The sequence below is a fragment of the Sus scrofa genome, chromosome 1 (genome assembly GCF_054392235.1).
Source record: "Sus scrofa isolate SSC_HxYL_T2T_F1_AM1 chromosome 1, Sscrofa_HxYL_maternal_Yorkshire_Landrace_v2.0, whole genome shotgun sequence".
NCBI lineage: Eukaryota > Metazoa > Chordata > Mammalia > Artiodactyla > Suidae > Sus > Sus scrofa.
This window is the reverse complement of record NC_139383.1, coordinates 15,317,839-15,340,300: the sequence shown is the minus strand read 5'-3', so window position 1 is coordinate 15,340,300 and position 22,462 is coordinate 15,317,839. Positions and strand designations below refer to the sequence as shown.

Below are 22,462 nucleotides of genomic sequence, written 5' to 3'. Positions count from 1 at the left end.
CGTGTCCTCCTTTGCCTGGCAGAGCCATAAAGCTGTGCTTTCTGCCTCACCCAAAACTCTTGTGTCCGAAATTTAACTGGTACCGGTGCACAGAGGTTGAGATCGTCTACAAAATTTATAATTTGTAGTAGTATTCCCACGGGGGAATTATAATCCGGACAAGATTATAAACAAAGTATCTCCCTTTACCTGTTGAGGCATCTAAGCTTCACAGAGGTTGACTAATTTGCCTACGGCCACAAAGGACAGCTTTTGAACTGCAAAGCCCACACTCCCAGCCCTGTTCGACCACCTCCAGCCTGATAAATCCAATCCCTGTTATTTGAGCCAAGTGCCTTTTCAGGAAGCCAACTGCCACCTGAAGGCAGGATGTTGTCGGCGTCCTGGGCGGAGGACTAAGGTGCAGTCTCCCGGGAGGGCCTGAGGTCCATCCTGAGGCCCCACCCTGCTCTGGTTTTCAGCGTTAGCCGAATTTCGAGTGTGTGATTGGAAGCGCCAGAAAGCCTGCCCGCGAGGTCCAGGCAACTCCAACAGCAGCCTCCGTCCCGCAGGCCTCCGCCTTCCCAACGTCACTGGCACTGAGTGCAGTGCCCCCTAGGGGCTCCCGCTCGGCTGTGGAAGAAGAGCCAGGTCCTTCCTGCTACTGTCCCGCTACCGGCCGCGCGCGGCTCTCCAGTCCGGAGCCCGCCCCGCCCGCCTCCGGAGGAACGTGAGCGTCTCCGGGCTCCACCGCCGCATCTCCGCATCGCGGACGGACCCGCCGCCCCTCGCTCCCGCCGCCTCGCCGCGTCCCCGCTGCACCGCCCGCCCCTCGCCATGAGCGCGCGCCTGCCGCTCCTCCTGCGCCAGCTCCGCAGCCCCCAGCTCCCTGGCCGGCCGCGCCTCCTCCGAGCGCTGGGTCGCGCCAGCAGCGGCGGGGGCGGCGGATGCGGGGGCGGGGAGGCCCCGCTGGGGCAGCAGAGGCTGCGGGACTCCCAGGCCGGGAGCAGCCGGGGCCCGGGCAGCCGAGCGCCCCCAGCGCGGGACTCGATCGTCCGGTGAGTGTCCCACGCTCGCCGCCGCCCCAGTCCCCTGCGGCCCGGAGACCCAGGAGATGGGGCGGCGGGAGAGCTTGGGTCTCGGCCGCGCCCCGGGGGCCTCCGTGGGGGCTCGCCGAGCGCAGGGTCGCTAGTATTTGGTGTCAACTTTTTAGGGGTGACGGTGGCGGGGGGGGGGGGCGCGGGTACCAGATGGGCGAGCTGGGCCCGCGGGAGGAAAGAGATTTCTGGGGGCCGGTCCGGGCAGGGGGAGGCGGGGATTGGAGCGAGCGTGGGCATCTCCGGCCGGTGCTGCGCAGCTCGGACCGCGCGCCCTGTTCCACGTGCGCCCCCAGCTGCTGACTCTGATGCAACCGCGCGGAGCGCGGAGCGAGGCCTGGTTAGGAAAGGGGCGGCGCAGCCAGGGCCGGAGCCGGGAGAAGGAGGGGCGCCCGCTGCCTCCCCGCTAGCCTGCTGATCGAATCAGGGGTTGCGGCCGGGGCGTTGCCAGCCTGCGGGGCTCTGGGAGGGTGGACCGAGGCCAGCAATCGGCGCCGGTCCGCGCAAGGGCTCCGAGTCCGGGACGCCGGCTGCTGGCGGCGAACTGTGACTGCGGTGAGGTCTGCCCTCTCCCGAAAAGCCGCAGCCTCCTGCGCCTGGGAGAGCTGCAGCCAAGCCCACCTGGTGATCGGGTGAAAGCGGCCGGAAAAGTCGGGGCTGACTCTTAACAGCGTCGTTGCACAGTGGGCACAGAATTCCCCAGCACAGCTTATTTCCAAAGTTCTCTCCCCGGACGCACCGTTCCCTGTCCCCACGGGAGAAGCTAGCAGCACGGGTCCCACTCCACCCCTGTACACCCCCGCCCCCCACCTTGTTCCTCCCCCACCCCTCGGCCGCTCTTCTTAGCCCCTCGGCGGGAGCGACCGAAGGCAGAACCTTGTCTCTGGCTCTTCCTAGAGAAGTGTGTTAGCTGGGGACCCATACAGTGAAGCGCTCAGGAAGCCTGGAGGTGGCGGGAAAGCCCTTTCTTGCCTTCCCCACTAGGACTCCTCGTTCCAGGATGCCTTGTCGCCGAGCGAGCTCTTCACCTCCCTCCATCCGCTCTCCTCTTCCGTTTTCCTCTCTGTCCATTCTGAAAATGTCTTCTTGGCCTTTTTCCCTTTGTTTCCAAAGAGCTTCATGCTGTAGCCCAGGACCTCAAGGACCCTTTTGTTTCGTGTAGGTCTGTCCCGGTCATTAGCTTTGAAGCAGTTAGCAGCTGCGCTCATCTTAAGGGGTTGTTACCAAACCGGAATCTGCGGTACCGTCGCCAGCTGTGTAGCACCAGCCAGTCTGCGGACACCGGGTTGTGGTGTAGGCAAGGACAGCATTTATTGCAGCGCACCAAGCAGGGGGTGCGAGACAAGCCTCTGATCCACTCCAGCTTGGTCTTCGGGTTCGGATTTTTTTTTTTTTTTTTTTTTTTTGGTCTTTTTAGAGCCACACTCAAGGCTTATGGAAGTTCGCAGGCTAGGGGTCCAATCGGAGCTGTAGCTGCGGGTCTTCACCACAGCCACAGCCAGAGCCAGCTGGATCCTTAACCCACTCAGCGAAGCCAGGGATCAAACCCGCTTCCTCATGGTGACGAGTCAGATTAATTTCGGCTGAGCCAGGAGGGGAACTCCAAATTAGGATTTTTTTTTTTTTTTTCAAATTAGGATTTTTTTATTTGTTTTCTTCATGGACACTGACATTTGAATTTCAGATGAATAGTCACATGCCACAAAATTTTGCAATTTTAATTTGTTGAACCATTTAAAATGTAAAAGTCATTCTTAGATAGTGGGCCATGCCTCTCCTAAACTAGAAGAAGAAAGTATCATACAGTGAATTACTTCTGCTTCTTAAGATTACCCTTAAGAGACAAGAGCCTTGCTTGGTGATAAAATTCTACCACCTGCTAGCTGTGAGAGTTTGGGCAAGCTGTTTGATCTCAATTGTTCCATGAAAAATGGAAACCATAATATCAATGCTTTCTAAGGTTGTTGTGACTCTTACTGTACCCTAGAAATACTGTGAGCACATTTTTAAATCTCCAAAACATACATATATGTCTTTTTATGCCCACACCTGTGGCCTATGGAGGTTCCCAGGCTAGGGGTGAAATTGGAGCCACAGCCCCCAGCCTACGCCACGGCCACAGCAATGCCAGTTCCAAGCCACATCTGAGACCTCTGCTGTAGCTTGCAGCAATGCTGGATGCTTAACCCACTGAGCAAGGCCAAGGATCGAACCCACATCCTTGTGGGTACTAGTTGGGTTTTTAACAATGGAAACTCCCCACACCAATATTTATCTTTCATTGGCATGTGTTTTTTAAATCACTGTTGGCCAGGTTACACTCACAACATATTTGTCACAGTATATCTGTCATTGCTTTTACTTGTGGAAACACAGTCATAGCCCTGATTTTGTTGTACCTTTTTAACTTATGTGCATCATCTAACAAACGTTCCTCCAAGAGGTTTCCCACAGGAAAACCTGGGTTAAGGATCCAGCTGGCTGTGGCTGTGGCTGTGATGTGGGGGCCTAGCTAGAAGTCATCTGGAATTGATGTCCAGGAACTGATATAGATTAATTCTCAATTTATTTCATGGGGGGAGTTCCCGTTGTGGTGCAGTGGAAACGAATCCGACTAGGAACATGAGGTTGCAGGTTCGATCTCTGGCCTTGCTTAGTGGGTTAAGGATCCTTCATTGTCATGAGCTGTGGTGTAGGTCGCAGACGGAGGTAGGATCCCGCGTTGCTGTGGCTGTGGCATAGGCCATTGGCTGTAGCTCCAATTAGACCCCTAGCCTGGGAACCTCCATATCCCGTGAGTATGGCCCTAAAAAGACAAAATAAAGAAATAAATAAATAAAAATCCTTTCCTGGATGTGTATCAGAAAAATTCATAACTGGATGTGAATAAGTTCCTTCAAAATCAGGTTTTTCCAAGTCACGGAAGGGCCATTTTAGGGAATAATAGGATTTCTGGTTGTCTGATTACTCTCCATAGACATCCAGGAGAGTCAAGAAAGCTGCAGCATCAAAATTTGCAGAATGGGGAGTTCCTGTTGTGGCTCAGCGGTTAAGGAATCTGACTAGCATCCATAAGGACGCAGGTTCGATCCCTGGCCTTGCTCAGTGGGTTAAGGATCTGGTGTTGCCATCAGCTGTGGTGTAGGTCACAGACACAGCTCAGATCTGTTGCTGTGGCCAGCAGCTGTAGCTCTGATTTGACCTGGGAACCTCCATATGCCACGGGTGTGACCCTAAAAAGCCAAAAAATAAAAAATAAAAAATAAAAAAAAATTGCAGAATGAATGTCAGGAACTTAATGAAAACCCTAGGGACAAAATGTTGTCTTTCAAGAAATGCTGCATCACCATCATGCTTGGCAGCACAGAGGGTGACATTATGTGTGTGTGGGTGGGTCTTTTTCTTGCACTAAAGACTCTTGAGTCAAAACAGACCCTCAGAAGAGTCGGATCTTAGGAGTTCCTTTGTAGTCTGGGTGTTAGCACTTTCCTCATTGCGACTCAGGTTCAACCCCTGGTCTGGGAACTGAGATCCTGCATCAAACTGCTGCATGCTGAGGCAAAAAAAAAAGTTTTTGGAATCTCTCAATTTGTTTGGTATATTTTCCTTTTGGTGTCCATATGTAAACAGTTCATGGCAAATTTTTAAAATTATGTCTGAATAAATCTACACAATTCTTTCCATACTTACAAAATAAACATTGTTAAGAAAAAATGTAACACAGCAACATAACATAACTGGCCACATTTTTCCCTTTAGGTGGTTTATAGAACAATGGTATGTCTTTATTCTCTGTCTTACATGGATGTAATACAGTAAATAAGATTAAAGCTTCTAGATAAGGCTGATGCATAAAGCAGCTAGGTTGCTTTCCTTTTTTCTTCCTTTTTTTTTTTTTTGGCTGTGCCAGTGGCATGTGGAAATTCCCAGGCCAGGGATGGAAGCTGTACCATGGTGGTAACCAGGGCCACAGCAGTGACAACACTGTCTTCGTAACCTACTGAGCCGCCAAGGACCTCCTAGGCTGCTCTCATAGAAAAAGATGCTTCAGAATAACTGTGGGCTTTACATCGGATGGTAGGATAACTGCAAGTTATTTCCTCACGGCTCTGGCCCTGGCTAAAAGGCAGCTAGCTGCGAGGGTCCTCCAGCCAGTAAGAAGGAAAGGGGGGAGTTCCCGTCATGGCGCAGTGGTTAACGAATCCGGCTAGGAACCATGAGGTTGCAGGTTTGGTCCCTGCCCTTGCCCAGTGGGTTAAGGATCCAGCGTTGCTGTGAGCTGTGGTGTAGGTTGCAGATGCGGCTCGGATCCCGAGTTGCTGTGGCTCTGGTGTAGGCCAGTGGCTACAGCTCCGATTCAACCCCTAGCCTGGGAACCTCCATATGCCGCGGGAGCTGCCCAAAGAAATAGCAAAAAGACAAAAAACAAAACAAAACAAAAGAAGGAAAGGGGGCCAGGCTGCTGGTGCCCCTATCTCATAGCTGCACATTCCTTTCTTCTGCCTCCCTCATGCTGGAGGCAAAACTGGAAAATGTGCTCTCTGGCTGGGTGGCCATGTGCAGCTAAAACTCTGAATTCTATTGTTGAAGAGGAAAATGCATGGAAGAATTATCCATAGAAGTCCCCAGTAATGTAGGCCAGCACTATCATTGTGTCATTACTACTGTTACTGTTATATTGACTGTATCTACTCATTGCCAGGGCAGTGGTTTATTCTCTGACTCTGTGGTGCTTTGAAGCTGGGCTGTTGGCTTGGAATACTAGTGGTGTCTTTGGGAGAAACTGTTTTGGAAATCTTCACTCTATTTTTAGACAGGTGCCTCTTCACCTTTGAAAAAGTTGAAAAGCTAAAATGTAAATTATTATTAATAAACAGGCCTAGGAGTTCCGGTTGTGGAGCAGCAGAAAGGAATCTGACTAGGAACCATGAGGTTGCAGGTTCTATCCCTGGCTTCCCTCAGTGGGTTAAGGATCCGGCGTGGCCATGAGCTTCGGGGTAGGTCACAGACTCGGCTCAGATCTGGCATTGCCGTGGCTGTAGTTCCGACTCGACTCCTACCCTGGGAACTCCATATGCTGTGGGTGGGTGTGGCCCTAAAAAAAAAAAAAAGAGTAAGTGCATAAATAGGCTTAGAATTCAGGAATGTACTTCGATTGGTTGTTTTGAATTAACATCAGCTGCTGCTGCTTCCCAGACCCCTTGGTGTGACACAGTGAGCTGCTGCAAGGGAGGCTGAGAAATGTGGTCATTATTTCTTTTTCTTCCTATCCTTCTCCCCCTCTCTCTCTCTTGTATTTTTAATTTATTTTTAGGCCGCAACTTGCAGCTGCTTGGTAAGGGATGTCAGTCCCCAGACCAGGGGTTGAACCCTGGCGGCAGAGATGAAAACACTGAGTCCTAACCACAGCACCACCAGGGAACTCCCCAAACACTGTATTTCAGGCAGCCAAAGGGAGACTGATGTGACTCACCGGAGTCAGAGCTAGTAAATGCTTTCGTGTAGTAGTAACACTAGTGGAGATCAAGCTGGCTTAAATGGTTAGTAAAGTATCTTCTTTTTTTCATTTTTTATTTTTTTCATCTTTTTTAGGGCTGCGCCCACGGCATATAGAGATTCCCAGGCTAGGAGTCAAATCAGAGCTACAGCTGCCAGCCTGCACCACAGCCACAGCAGTGCAGGATCCAAGCCACGTCTGTGACCCACACCACAGCACACGGCCACGCCGGATCCTTAACCCACTGAGCGAGGCCAGGGATGGGACCTGCCTCCTCATGGATGCTCATCAGATTTGTTTCCACTGAGCCACAATGGGAACTCCTAAAGTATCCTCTTTAATAATCCAGTTCTGAGTTATAGCTACACATGGCAGCCTGGCTGCAATCACACAGCTTTTCTCACCCAGGGCAGAAAAGTCTGATTAGAAACATTTATGCAGGAGTTCCCCTCGTGGCACAATGGAAACGAATCTTACTGGTGACCGTGAGGATTCAGGTTTGATCCCTGGCCTCTCTCAGCGGGTTAAGGATCCCGCGTTGCTGTGGCTGTGGTGTAGGCTGGCAGCTCTAGCTTGGATTGGACCCCGAGCCTGGGAACCTCCATATGCCCCAGGTGTGGCCCGAGAAAGCCAACAGAAAAGAAAAAAAATTTATAGAGTTCCTTGGTGCTTTAGTGGTTAAGGATCTGGTGTCATCACCACTGTGGCTTGGGTCACTGCTGTGGTACGAGTTGGATCCCTGGCCAGGAAACTTCTGAAAGCTGCAGGTTTGGTCAAAAAAAAAGAAAGAAATGAAACATTTATGCAGATTTTAGACTTACTGAGCCTGGTGACTCCTTGCTTGCTTTGCTTGGCATTGTAGGAATAATGAGTAACCAACCCCAAAGAATGGAACAGGATACACATGTATCAAGTTGTGGGGGGAGGGGCAGTTCACGTTGTGGCACCTGACTAATATCCATGAGGATTCGGGTTCTATCTCTGGCCTCACTTAGGGGTTAAGGATCTGGCATTGCCGTGAGCTGTGGTGTGGGTCTCAGACATGGTTCGGATCTGATGCTGTGGCCTTGGTGTAGGCTGGCAACTATAGTTCTCATTGGACCCTTAGCCTGGGAACTGCCATATGCCGCAGGTGTGACCCTAAAAAGACAAAGAAGAAAGAAAGAAAGAAAGAAAGGAAGGAAGGAAGGAAGGAAGGAAGGAAGGAAGGAAGGAAGAAAGAAAGAAAGAAAGAAAAGAAAGAAAGAAAGAGAGTCTGCATCACACGGTCCTCAGCTTCATACTGTTGGACAGAAGATTCTTGCTCATTTATAAGATGATTTTTGAACTTTCATATGTATCTCTCTTTTTCAACACCATACAGTAATTTCACTGGAAATGAAGTTGCTTTATCCCAAGTGTTTAAAAACAAATAAAAACCTTTCTGGGTGGTAGAAGCCGCTTGCCCAGCTATTCTCTCTCTTCTAGCCCAGCTGACAGTGGAAAGGCTTATCCTGGTTGAGTTTTGAAGCCTTTAAATGTTTTTTGGGTTTTGTTTTTTTGTCTTTTTAGGGCTGCACCTGCCACTTAGGGAGGTTCCCAGGCTAGGGGTCGAATTAGGATCCTTAACCCACTGAGTGAGGCCAGGGATCGAACCTTGTTTCCCCTGAGCCATGATGGGAACTCCCGTTAAATATTTTCTGAGCACACCTGCCTTTATCTGCGCAAGAGCTGAAGGCTGGGGGGAGTTTGGCCCCCGGCCGTATTGCCCTGCCGCTTGGCTCTTGGCCATTTATTGCTGATGGGATCTGGCTGGAAGTTCTTCTTGCCTTTTTTGAAAGCTGTTGCGCGTGCAGGGACCTGATGGAAGCAGAAGTTAAAACTTAAAGGCGCTCTTCAACACTGAAGCTTGGGTATTGCCTCAGCTAAGCCTTTTGTCCATTATTGTGAGAGGAAAAGGCCAATTTTCTTCTTTTTTAAAAAAAAAATTTTTCCCCTTTTTTGTCTGCCTTGTGGCATATGGAGTCCCAGGCCAGGGATCAGAGCTGAGCCCCAGTTGTGACCTACACCACAGTTGCAGCAACACCGATCCTTTAAGCCATGGTGCTGGGCCAGGGATTGAACCTGCATCCTGGCGCTGCAGAGACACCACCGATCCCATTGAGCCACAGCAGGAGCTCCTTAGTTTTTAATTTACTATTTTAAAAATATTTTTATTGAAATACAGTTGATTTACAGTGTTTTGGGTGTTACTCAAGATGATTCAAATATATGCATGTATGGGAGTTCCCTTCATGGCTCAGTGGTTAACGAATCCGACTAGGAACCATGAGGTTGCAGGTTCGATCCCTGCCCTTGCTCAGTGGGTTAAGGATTCTGCGTTGCTGTGAGCTGTGGTGTAGGTCACAGATGCGGCTCTGATCCCTCCTTTTAAGAGGTCCAAATGCAGACTAAGTTGCCCGTAGGCATGTGTGGCTCTGGCGTAGGCCAGTGGCTGCAGCTCTGATTGGACCCCTAGCCTGGGAACCTCCACATACTTCGGGAGCGGTCCTAGAAAAGGCAAAAAGACAAAAATGTGTGTGTGTGTGTGTGTGTGTGTGTGTGTGTGTGTGTGTGTGTGTGTTTAGACTAGATAGACCCATGCAAATGTATTATTTTCAGACTCTTCCATTATAGGTTATTACAAAATTTTGAATATGGTTGCCCTTGCAATACAGTGGGTTCTTGTTGGTTATCTTGTTGTTTGTTTGTTTGTTTTGTTTTGTCTTTTCTGGAGCCGCACCTGTGGCATATGGAGGTTCCCGGGCAGGGGTCCAATAGGAGCTGTAGCCGCCGGCCTACACCACAGCCACAGCAACTGGGGATGCGAGCTGTGACTGCGACCCATACCACAGCTCACGGCAACGCCAGATCCTTAACCCACTGAGCAAGGCCAGGGATCGAACCCACAACCTCATGGTTCCTAGTCGGATTCGTTAACCACTGTGCCATGACGGGAACTCCGGTTACCTATGTTCTATATAGGAGTGTGTGTGTGTTAGTCCTAGATCCTAGTTTATCCCTCCTGCCTCTTTCCCTTTCGTAACCGTAGCATGATTTTCTGTGCTTGTGAATCTCTTTCTGTTCTGTAAGTGAGTTCGTTTGTAAGCGCCAACTTTCTTGAATGTTCCACAAGTGAGGAACATTCTGCGCGGATGGTGGTGAAGGTGGTTTCTGAAATTGCTCATGCCAGGAAGCTGCAAAAAGAGAGGCTGCCTGGTACCACCTCCATCTAGGTCTGCCCCTGAGCCCCTGGGCTGGCACCCTGACAAGACTTTTAAGAGGTCCACATGCAGACTAAGTTGCCCGTAGGCATGTGAGGCTCTTTCCCTAAGAGGTCTTGGGAGAGGATCAAATTCGGATGCCTCCCCAGTTTTTCTACAGCATTTACTTCCCATTCCTTCTGTCCTTGGGACCTGGAGTTTATCCTGAGCACTATTTTTTTCTTCTTAGGGCTGCACCTGCAGCATATGGAAGTTCCCAGGCTAGGGGTCCATTTGGAACTGCAGTTGCCGGTCTATGCTGCAGCCACAGCCCCAGCCACATGGGATCCAGAGCCTCATCTGTGCTACAGCTTGCAGCAGTGCCAGATCCTTAATCCACTGAGTGAGGCCAGGGATTGAACCTGCATCCTCATGGATAATAGTCAGGTTCTTAACCCACTGAGCCACAATGGGAACTCCTGACCCCTGACCCGCCACCTCTTATCTGACAGCAAGGCCCTTCTCAGTCCCCTGTGTTTGCTACCCTCCCTCCACCAATGTCTGCTTCCCCAGGGGCCCAAACTCCTTTCTTGGAATGGGGTGGGATTTTATGGTGGCGAACGGGATGATTTAACAAGGAAACCCAAACTTACTGTTACAGTAAACTTAGAAAATACAAGAGAAAAATTCACCTCTGGGAAATTACTATTAACATCTAGTTTGTTTACCTCTGCTTATTTTTTTTTTTAATTTTTCCCCCAATTTTTAAAATTTTATTTTTTTTTTAATTTTCCCCCCCAATTTTTTAAGTTTTATTGACGTGTAGTTGATGTACGATGTAGTGATAATTCCTCTGCTTATTTTTATTTATTTATTTATTTATTTTAGGGCCGCACCTGCGGCAGATGAACGTTCCCAGGCTAGGGGTCCAATCGGAGTTGTAGCCACCAGCCTACACCACAGCCACAGCCACACCAGATCTGAGCCACACCTGCAACCTACACCACAGCTCACATCAATGCCGGATCCTTAAGCCACTGAGCGAGGCCAGGGGTTGAACCTGCAACCTCATGGTTGCTAGTCAGATTCATTTGCACTGAGGCACAGCGGGAACGCCTCCTCTGCTTATTTTTAAAATTAGAGATGGTCACATTTTATGCCGTGTTAGTAGTTTGTGACCTCCTGCCCCTTGCTCCTTACCTAACACACTTGGAAGGGCGTGTCCTCCTGCTGTCTAATTATTTTCACTTAGAATCACAAGCCTTTTAGGAAAATGTGTTGTATCCATCCTTTCTAGTGATGAACCATGATGTGACTGTGTTGTTTTTCTTTCTCAATGTAGAGAAGTCATTCAGAATTCGAAAGAAGTGCTGAGTTTATTGCAAGAAAAAAACCCTGCCTTTAAGCCAGTTCTTGCTGTTATTCAGGTAAGTTCAGAATATGGCTCTTCCTGCTAATTCTAGATGCCTTTCCATTGAGAAGACAATGATGCACGAAACACGGGCTGCATTTCTAAGTTTCCGGTGGGGCTTAGGTAGGGAAGAGAGGAAATGACTCAGCTGGAAATGCCTTTCCCCTTTATCTGGTCATTTTGCTGCACAGGGGTTACAGGTTAGGTATTGTTCTGTTTGAATCTGTTTCTTTTTTTTTCCCCACCCTGAGGCATATGGAGTTCCTGGGCCAGGGATCAGATCTGAGCGCAGTCGCTTCGGCAATGCTGGATCCTTTAACCCCCTGTGCTAGACTGGGGATCGAACCTGCATCCAGGTGCTGCAGAGATGCTGCCTACCCCATTGCACCACAGCAGGAACTCCTGAGTTTCCTTTTGCTGTGGCTAGCTCCCAGAGGTCAAGGGGTAGGCCCTCTCCTGAGCTGCATTACATGGGATATATTGTGGTCCGTGATAAATGCTTGTCATATATGATTTGAGGGAATAGGGAAAAAATGTTCCCCATTGTTTCTGCAGAAGACAGATGCTTGCTGAAACTTGGTGTTTGGTGATCTTACTCCTTAGTCTTTTATTTTTAATTTTAATTTTAATTTTTTTTTTTTTTTTGCTTTTTAAGTTCATACCTGTGGCATATAGAGGTTCCCAGGCTAGGGGTCCAGTCAGAGCTACAACTGCCAGCCTACGTCACAGCCACAGCAGCACGGGCTCCGAGCCTTGTCTGCAGCCTACACCACAGCTCACAACAATGCTAGATCCTTAACCCACTGAGCGAGGCCAGGGATCGAACCCGCATCCTCATGGTTACTAGTCAGATTCGATTCCACTGCACCACAACGGGAACTCCTACTCAGTCTTTTAAGCGTGCCACGAGTCTGAAGGGCCAAAAGCCATGGCATGTCAGAAGGACTTTGCATTCCATGTTTATCTTCTGGCCGAGGCCACTGCACTTGGCACTGCACTTGGCACTGATTGCCAGTCTTTTTGGCTCACCCGTATGATGACAGGTGTGGGGAGGCGAGCTGAGCCAAGCCTGGAAGCTCGAACAGCCCAACAGTTGAGCTGCCACTGTTGTTTTTGGCATGCGCTTAAGCTATCAGCCTAGCCGCCTCTAGTTTCATCCTCTCTGATTTTAGGACTGGAAAGTGATGCTCAAGTCACTTGCTTTCTTTGGGGTCTGTTTCCAACCTCCTGCAAAGATAGGCGAGTGAGCAAAACGGAAGGAAAAATGAATGGGGAACCTGGCCTCTTGGATTCTGCTTATTTGATAGCGTCCCACTTAAGGGCAAGTCACCTAAACACCCACCTTTAGGGATGCTGGCTCTGTGGCTATGTATGCCCTATGAGGACTATTATTTTTATTTTTATTTACTTATTTTTTAATTTTATGACTTTTTTATTGGAATATAGTTGATTGATAGTGTGTCAGTTTCTGCCGTACAGCACATGACTCAGTCATACATGTATATATACGTTCTCTTTCTCGTGCTATCTTCCATCAAGTTCTACCCCAAGAGACTAGGACTGTTATTTTTTAAAAGTGACATTATTTGAAAGCACGAGAAACGAATATGTTAACAAATACCAGCCATTAGTCCCCTTTTATATGTGCAATATGATTTTATTTCTGCATTTTCCTTACTATCTTCGTAGTTAGATCATTTATAATCGCAAAATTAGTCTCTGTATTACTTTGTTCCTTTTCAAGATATTTTTATGTTGTTAATTCTCTTTCTTGCTCCCCTCTCCCAAGGCAGGTGAGGATAACTTGATGCAGGAAATAAACCAGAAATTGGCTGAGGAGGTAAGGAGTGTTGATTTTCAAAAATTCCTTGTATGTTTGGATGGTGCCTTCTCTCATAGTGACAGCATGACCTTGTGTGCTTTTCAGGCTGGTCTGAACATCACGCACATCTGCCTTCCTGCGGACAGCAGTGAAGATGAGGTAACTATAGCAACGCGCTTGACCCCTGTTTTGCGTTCCTCTTTCGACCTAATAGAACTCTTAGCATCTCTTAGTTGTGGTCTGTGATTGAGCCTTTCCTTCGGGCTGAACTTTTAGAGGGAAGAGGTCATTTTTCCCGATAAGGTAAGTGCTCCTTGGTCTGTCTGTCCCTTACCATGTTTTTTTTTTTTTTTTTTTTTTTTTTTTTTTTTTTTTGTCTTTTGTTGTTGTTGTTGCTATTTCTTGGGCCACTCCTGCGGCATATGGAGGTTCCCAGGCTAGGGGTCGAATCGGAGCTGTAGTCTCCGGCCTACGCCAGAACCACAGCAATGCAGAATCCGAGCTGCATCTGCAACCTACACCACAGCTCACGGGAATGCCGGATCGTTAACCCACTGAGCAAGGGCAGGGACCGAACCCGCAACCTCATGATTCCTAGTCGGATTCGTTAACCACTGCGCCACGACGGGAACTCCCTCTTTTGTTTTTAAATTGAAGTATAGTTGATTTATAATGTGTTTGTTTCTGGTGTACAGCACAGTGATTCAATTATACATATATAGTTGAATTTGAATATATAAAATTCTCTCTCTCTCTTTTTTTTTTTTTTTTTGTCTTTCCTAGGACTGCACCCACGGCATATGGAGCTTCCCAAGCTAGGGGGTCTAAGAGCTGTACCCGCTGGCCTATGCCAGAGCCACAGCAACACGGGATCCTACCTCCGTCTGTGACCTACACTGCAGCTCACGGCAACGAGGGATCCTTCACCCACTGAGCAAGGCCAGGGATCGAACCCACAACCTCATGGTTCCTAGTCGGATTCGTTAACCACTGAGCCACGACGGGAACTCCCTATATCAGGTTCTTAAGCCGCTGAGCCACAACGGGAACTCTTAATGGTTTCTAATAGTGACTAAGCCAGGAACTTCTCTTTTTCATATTTTTTTCCAATATAGTTTACTGTAGGACATTGTGCTGTACAGCAGGACTTTGTTTCTGTTTATCTCTTTGCCATATGTTTCTGTCGATGATGTGAGCTATGACCTTGACTGTGTAGTGACAGCTTTGTCTGGTGGAGATTGTCTGTGTCTGGAGGGCTTGTTCCGGTTTGAGGTTGTTTGAACATGGAACATTCTTTGGTTCCTCTGGGTCGCAGTTGCCTTCCTGATAAAATAAGGGAAAAGGTCGCCTTCAGGGTCCTTTCCTGGCTCAGCTGGGGTGACTCCTTCAGTGCTGTTTGGCTGATGAAAAAACCACCGTAGGGTTCTCTTGTGCTGCTCTCGTATGTGCTGTAGGTGTTTCTGCCAGCAGGGAGTGACAGCCCTCGGAAGCCCTCAGAAGCCTGGGAGAAGCAGTCACCCCATAAGTGGGGGTGAGGACACTGGACCAGGGGCCACACCTGGTGTCTGGTCCTTCTGTGGCTGGGTTTTCTTCAGACTGGCTGTGGCAGGGATGAAAACCTCAAGTAATAGAACCCAAAAGCACACAGAAGTTTATTTATTTACTTATTTATTTATGTATTTCGTCTGTGAATAAAGTTTGGAAGTAGGCAGGCCCTGGCTGGTGTGGTGACATCACAAAGTCATTAGAAACTCAGGCTCCTTGGATGTTGCTGTTCCGCCGTCCCTGCTGTGCTGCCTCAGATCCAAGGTGGCAGTTCAGCTACCCCCAGACTTGGTGAGGATTATTACAGGGTGGGGAAAGGGGTTATTGAAGGAATGTGCTCTGCCCCTAAGCGCTACACACCTTTGAGAGGGAAACAAAGGGGGTTTCTTTTTCAGGGCTGGGTAGAGAAGGCTAGAAACAACCCAGTGTGAAATAGCGGGACGAAAAGGTGGCTTGATGGGATAGCAGATGAGAGAATGTTTTATCCTGAGGCCAGCCTGTCCTCAAGGGGCTGTCTGCCAGTCACACTAAGAGAGTAGGTCCACATTTCGGAACCTGGGGGAAGGAGAGAAGCTTACCCACAGTTTTGATTAATAAGTACTTTGTTCTGATTGATCAATGGCGACTAGCAGTTCAGCTAATCATTTATGGACAAAAAATATGAATTTGAGAGGTCTGTATCTGGCCCTGTCCTAGGAGACAAGGAGCGTCAGAGGTCTTTTTGGAGTCCAACGGGGAAGGTACTTCTTTGCCATACACAGAGGGTGGGGACATTTCTTAATCATCCCTGCTTTCCAAATTCACAAGGTTTAGTCCAACAAGTTCTTTTTTTTTTTTTTTTGTCTTTTTGTCTTTTCTAAGGCCACTCCTGTGCCATATGGAGGTTCCCAGGCGAGGGGTCCAGTTGGAGCTATAGCTGCCAGCCACAGCCACAGCCACGTGGGATCCAAGCCGCGTCTGCAACCTACACCACAGCCCACGGCAACGCCGGGTCCTTAACCCACTGAGCAAGGCCAGGGACCAAACCTGTAATCTCATGGCTCCTAGTCAGATTCATTAACACTGAGCCATGACGGGAACTCCTAGTTCAACAAGTTCTTGTCACCAGCAAGAAAAAAGGAAGGAAAAAGGCCAAAGTCAGAACCCCAATGTCTTCCCTGGAGGGAAGACACACTTCTGCTCCCGTTCCACTGGCCTGAACCTAATTGCTTGGCCATGTTGCTAGGGAGGCAAGGAAATGTGGTCTTTATACCAAGCAGCCTTAGATCGTTTCTTAGCACAACTAAAAATTAAGAGTTTATTACTAAGGAGTAATAAAAATTGGATATTGGACAAATAGTTCCTACTACACTCACCATGGTAAGATATGACAAATATTGACACCTGTCATAGCAGTACTAACAAGAGGCAGAGACATTTGTTTTTCCCTTTGCAGAAGGACACTCATTTTCTGCAGTAGAATTTGCATTTTTTTGGTGTTGTTGTTGTCATTTTTTTTTTTAGGGCCATGCCTGCGGCATATGGAAGTTCCCAGGCTAGGGGTCTAATCAGAGCTACAGCTGCCAGCCTACACCACAGCCACAGCAACGTGGGATCCAAGCCGAGTCTGCAGCCTATACTACAGCTTATGGCAATGGTGGATCCTTAACCCACAGAGCAAGGCCAGGGATCGAACCATCATCCTCATGGATACTAGTCGGGTTTGTTAACCGCTGAGCCACAGTGGGAACTCTAGAATTTGCATTTTCTTAAGATTGTTTGGAAACTGGTATTGATAGCCCTTGACTTTATTTTTTTCCTGTCAGTTGTTTTTTTTTTTGATAAGTCATATATTCCCTCTTTTTCATTGAAATTCTGATAAATAGGAATTTATATGGTGTTATTATTCTGCTGAAAAAGAATAAGGATCTTAATTTATTAAGATTTTGTTGTTGGACTTCCTGTGTGGCTCACAACAAGATTTTGTTGTTACTGCTTCTACCAAATCCTAGTTAGAGGTAATGATAGTACCCTCACTTCATTCTGGGGCTGTATAGACGCCACCTCCTCTGGCCACCCCTGCCCACCATCACTCTACTAGCCCTTTGCCTTGATTAACCTGAATAATTTTTCATTGTATTTATCAATTTCAGAGATTATACTATTATGATGATGAGCTCCACGAGGGCAGATATTTTGTTTAGAACTGTATTTCCTTTACTCAGAATTGGTACAAAGTAGATACCCAAAACATCGAACCTTTATGGAATGAAGATAAAATGATGAACAGTAATTGAAACAGAATTTTCTTGCAGAATTTAATATATCAATATCTTTTTCTTGCCTTACCAGATAGAAGTACTATAGTGATTTTTGCTAGACAGTGAAACAAGAAGTATTTCCAAAAGGCTATGACAGATAAACTCGAAGCGTAGATAGCTCCTTTTTATAGGAAATACTAAAATAATTTACTATTTATGAAAAAGACCAAAGCACAGTTTGGAAAGGTAATATCTATTGAATGGCTAGGTATGTCTTGAAATAATAATAGTAATGGCTAGGCGTGCTCTGGCCTCTCTCTGTTTATCTCTGTTTTATGCCAGGAGCAAGATGATAGTTCATAACTGGCCCATGGATATGGACCTAAGACAAGTGTTGGTTTACCGTTTTTATTTGATTTTTTTTTTTTTTTTCCTTTTTAGGGCTCCACCCTTGGCATATGGAAGTTCCCAGGCTAGGGGTCAAATCAGAGCCCCAGCTGGCAGCTTACACTCACCAACAGCAAAGTGGGATCTGAGCCACATCTGCCACCTACACCACAGCTCATGGCAACACTGGATCCTTAACCCACTGAGCAAAGCCAAAGATCGAACCCACAACCTTGTGGTTCCTAGGTGGATTCGTTAACCGCTCAGCCATGATGGGAGTTCCCGGGTTCCTGCTTCTTGGCCTTCCTGAAAGTTGGCTGTTCCCTTGGCTCAACTCTGATTGTGACCGGGAATTGCCTTTTACTCGTCTCAACTTTATTAACTGTTGAGCTTTGGTTTCGTTCTGTTCTGTTCTGGCAGGTAGTAGAGCGATGAGAAAGATTTGAGATGTCACTGAAAAACTCAGCCAAGCTTTTATAAATGTGGTGAGAAGGAAACAGGCACTTCTTCATTCAGCTTTACACCAGGTCTTCACCAAAGAGAAAAAAGAAACTAAAACAGATGGATTTCTGTGAATCTGTTCCTTACATAAAGCATCTTTTGTTGGATCCTATTTTTGCAAAACTGACTTTAGTTTTTTTTTCTCTTTAGATTATAGATGAGATCCTGAAGATTAATGAAGACTCAAGAGTACACGGCCTTGCCCTTCAGATCTCTGAGACCTCATTTAGCAGCAAAATCCTTCATGCTTTGAAACCAGAAAAAGATGTGGATGGGTAAGAACATAGAAAAAGATTACATCTTAGTGCAAAACAAGTTTTTCTTTCTTTTTTTTTTTTTTTTTTTTTTGCTTTTTAGGGCTGTACCCGTGGCATATGGAAATTCCCAGGTTAGGGATTGAATCAGAACTATAGCTGCTGGCCTACACCACATCTCACAGCAACAGGGGATCCAAGCCGTGTCAGCAACCTACACCACAGTTCACAGCAATGCTGGATCCTTAACCCACTGAGCAAGGCCATGTCCTCATGGAATCTAGTCGGATCCATTTCCTCTGTGCCACGAAAGGAACTCCGAAAACAACTTTTGCACTGTGAATTTAATTTTTTTTTCTTTTTTGGCTGCCCTGTGGCATGAGGTGCTCCCAGGCCAGGGATTAGATCCAAGCCACAGTTCGGACCTAAGCTGCAACTGGGGCAATCCTGGATCCCTAACCCACTGCTCCAGGCCGGGGGTTGAATCCCAGCACTCCCAAGATGCCGCCAATCCTGTTGCACCACAGAGGGAACTCCAAACTGAATTTTTTAAAATTCCGTTTTTATTAACCATGTGAGTGATTAAGACATGAAAGAAATCATTTTAAATATTTCAGGAGTTCGAGGAGTTCCCGTCGTGTCTCAGTGGTTAACAAATTCAACTAGAAACCATGAGGTTGCAGGTTTGATCCCTGGCCTTGCTCAGCGGGTTAAGGATCCGGTATTGCCAGGTGCTGTGTATAGGTCACAGATGCGGCTAGGATCTGGTGTTGCTGTGGCTGTGGCTGTGGCTGGCAGCTACAGCTCCATTTGGACCCCTAGCCTGGGAATCTCTATATGCCACAGGAGTGGCCCTAAAAAGCAAAAATAAATAAATAAATAAATAAATCATAAGAGAAAAGAAAAAGGGGGAAGTGTGATAACTTTTCCAACATCTAGATTTTGTTACGAACCTGAATTGAGGCCATCAGTTGAAGCTAGGTAGTTATGGTCTGTTTTGTCCTGGATTTGAATGAGGAAGAACACAGAAGGCCTTGAGAGAACACGGTCACTCGTTTGTCCCTTGAGAAGTACTGATGTCAGGTGGGGATCAGACCTTGAATCCCAGTCTTGCTCGGTCACCCTCGGTTTCTAGGATCGGTTCTGGACTTTGATATTGATGGAGATGCGAATTTCCGCAGCGTAACGTGGGCTTGGCTGCAGGACCCCTGTGTTGCCCATCTCCAGGGGCCCCTCTCTACCTAGCTCATGGAATGGAGCTTGCAGTGAAGTCCCACGTGGCCGTAAGCTGTGGTGCCACCTTCCAGGCAGATCAGAAACATCCAAGGTTGTCCCGACACACTGGGACCACATTGGAGTAGCCTGAGGGGGCTGTTCCAAGAAGCCAATGGCCTCTATTCCCGCCCACCCTTTCATTTGTATCAGTGATGTAATAGGTCCTGTCTGTGAAATATTGACTTTGATGTTAACTTGATATTAATTCATGTGAATCACAGATAAGTGAGTTTGGGGCACGTTTGGACGTACCTGTTCCTTTATTTTTGGATTCAGAGTAACGGATGTCAACCTGGGGAAGTTGGTACGTGGAGATGCCCATGACTGTTTCGTTTCGCCTGTGGCCAGAGCTGTCATTGAACTTCTTGAGAAGTCAGGTACGATGCTCCTTCAAAAATGTCTTCATTTTCTTTTTTTTTCCTTTCCTTTTTTTTTTTTTTTTTTTTTTTGCTTTTTAGAGCTGCACTTGAGACATATGGGGGTTCCCAGGCTAGGGGTCCAATCACAGCTACAGCGGCCACCCGCAGCCACAGCCACAGCCACAGCAATGAAGGATCCGAGCCACATCTGTGACCTACACCACAGCTCACGGCAGTGCCGGCTCCTTAACCCATTGAGCAGGGCCAGGGATCGAACCTGCATTCTCATGGATACTAGTCGGGTTCATTTCCTCTGAGCCACAGTGGGAACTCCATGTTACCATTTTCTAATTTTTGGCTTTACTGGAGTTTTTCATAAGGATTTGGCTCTGGAAGATTCTTATTCAAACATGGAAGTGATAGTCAGTGTCAGTTTTATTTTCCTCATCTTTTGGGTGGTGACTATGACAATGGCAATTTTTCTGATAAGTTAACTATATTACAGTTTTAAAGAGAAATTGTTAAAGATCCATGATTAAGCTGCGTTGAACATTTTCTCAGCTTCCCTAATGAAATACTCAATACTTAATTAACTACACTGAAAAATGTTTCACATTTCAACTTCTCAAATCTGTCAATATGTAGACCTAGATAAAATTTATATTTAAGATTAAAGATTTATATGGAAGATTAAAAAATACAGAAGGAGCTCTCAGGGCAGTTTAAGGATCTGGTATTGTCATTTCAGTGGCTTAGGTCGCTGCTGTGGTATGGGTTCCATCCCTGGCCCAGGTGCTTCCGCATGCCAAGGGTGTGGCCAAAAAAGGAGGGAAAATAAGATTTGTATTTAAGATTTAAATAGAGGAGTTGCTAGATATAATTTGTGATATAGAAACCTTGATTAGGATTTATTAGCAAGCAGTGTCTCTTTCAGTAGTTAGTATTTAATTTCTCTCTTTTTGCCCCTGACCTTGTGCTTTTATGTCAGTGACATAAAAATGAATAATTTCTTTTTCTTTCTTTCTCTTTTTTTATAATATTAGGGCTTCACCTGAGGCATATGGAAGTTCCCAGGCTAGGGGTCGACTCAGAGCTGCAGCTGCCGGCCTACACCACAGTTACAGCAACACGGGATCTGAGCCTCATCTGCGACCTACACTTCAGCTCATGGCAACACTGGGTCCTTAACCCACTGAGCAAGATCAGAGATGGAACTCATGTCCTCATGGGTGCTAGTTGGGGTTCATTACTGCTGAGCCACAGCAGGAACTCCTCCTCCGAGGGCCAAGTTTTAAAAGGCTATTTTTCTTTACATGAATTCTGTTCAGGAGGGAGACTTCGAAGTTTGATTATAATACTGAATTTTCATTTGGTGGGTAGGTGTCAACTTAGATGGAAAGAAGATCTTGGTAATAGGAGCCCATGGGTCTTTGGAAGCCACCCTGCAATGCCTGTTCCAGAGAAAAGGGTCAATGACGATGAGCTCTCAGTGGAAAGCACCTCAGCTTCAAAGCAAGGTAAGCATCTCCCACGTTGGAAGCCTGTCCTTAAATGGAGGACTGTGAATGCATAGCCTGAGCATTCAACATCAGAGGTTAGACAAAGAACAGCAAGAACTCTCAAAGGACGAAAACCAAAGAGCAGAGATTTGTGACATGGAAAACAAATATATATGAGAAATGACCAACAAGGCCAAAAGTTGGTTCTCGGAAACATCTAGTAAAATAGACACACTACTAAGAAAATAATTAAGACAAAAAAAGAGAACACCAGGAATTTTAGGAATGAACAGGGGATAGAACCACAGAAACAAAAATTATTTTTTCAAAAGGGGAGTATGAAATTTATGCTGATACATTTCAAAAATTGTATGAAATGAGAACTTTCCTAGAAAATGTAACTTACAAAGTGGATTCCAATAAAATTGAATAGTCTCATACACTGAAAACATTGACTTCGCTCTGCCCATCAAACAAGCACACAAAAAAGGCGATAGGTGGAGTTCCCATCTGGCTCAGCAGAAATGAATCTGACCAGCATCTTTGAGGAGGAAGGTTCGATCCCTGCCTGGCCTTGATCAGTGGGTTAGGGGTCCAGCGTTGCCGAGATCTATGGTGTAGGTCAAAGACACGGCTCGGATCTGCTGTTGCTGTGGCTGTGGTGTAGGCCAGCAGCTATAGCTCCAATTTGACCCCTAGCCTGGGAACCTCCATATGCCACAGGTTCGGCCCTAAAAACACAAACAAATAAACAAACAAAACGGTGATATGTGGTTTTACAAATGAGTTACCACAGTCAAAAAACAAATCATAATCTGTTTTCTCCAAAGAATAGAAAAACAATGTTCTAACTCATTTTACGAGTACCCAGTGCAGAGACAATGATAAGATGCTAAAAGACAATTACAAGTCAATGTCACCTTATGAACATAAATGAACTAGTCATTAGCAAAATAGAAAACCAAATCCAGCACCACTTTGGGATTGTCATAGGATTGCAAGGGGATTCAACGTTAAAATGCATTAATGTCATACACCTCACTATCAGATTGAAAAGTATCCTGTCACCATAGTAGACTCAGAAAAGTCATTATGATAAAATCTAACACTTTTTTTTCTTAAAAAACCTCTTCGATAAAAGAACAAAAAACCTCTTAGATTAGGAATTTAAAGAAATTCCTTAGCCAGATAAAATATCTATGGAGTATCTCATTTAATAGTGAAAAAATTAGAAATAATTTATTATTTTATTTTATTAGGGCCATAGGTGGAGCATATGAAAGTTCCCAGGCTAGGGGTATAATTGGAGCTACAGCTGCTGGCTATGTCACAGCCACAGCCACTGCAACACCAGATACAAGCCATGTCTGTGACC

General features: G+C 46.7%; 1 protein-coding gene across 2 annotated transcripts in view; it reads left to right on the top strand.

Annotated features, from left to right (window-relative positions):
* The first annotated feature begins 596 nt into the window (after nucleotides 1–596).
* The window catches only part of MTHFD1L (methylenetetrahydrofolate dehydrogenase (NADP+ dependent) 1 like), a 190,682-nt gene continuing 168,816 nt past the window's right edge, over nucleotides 597–22,462 (top strand). Inside the window, exons 1-7 of one of the 2 annotated variants that reach the window (XM_021086779.2) lie at nucleotides 597–1,037; nucleotides 11,137–11,221; nucleotides 12,995–13,045; nucleotides 13,133–13,186; nucleotides 17,851–17,975; nucleotides 19,506–19,606; nucleotides 20,969–21,105. In XM_021086779.2, coding sequence (XP_020942438.2) covers nucleotides 817–1,037; nucleotides 11,137–11,221; nucleotides 12,995–13,045; nucleotides 13,133–13,186; nucleotides 17,851–17,975; nucleotides 19,506–19,606; nucleotides 20,969–21,105 — 774 coding nt within the window. In that variant the 5' untranslated portion in view covers nucleotides 597–816. Of the gene's footprint in view, nucleotides 1,038–1,611; nucleotides 1,632–11,136; nucleotides 11,222–12,994; nucleotides 13,046–13,132; nucleotides 13,187–17,850; nucleotides 17,976–19,505; nucleotides 19,607–20,968; nucleotides 21,106–22,462 lie in introns of those variants that run through there. The other variant, XM_085023849.1, reaches the window with a different exon arrangement.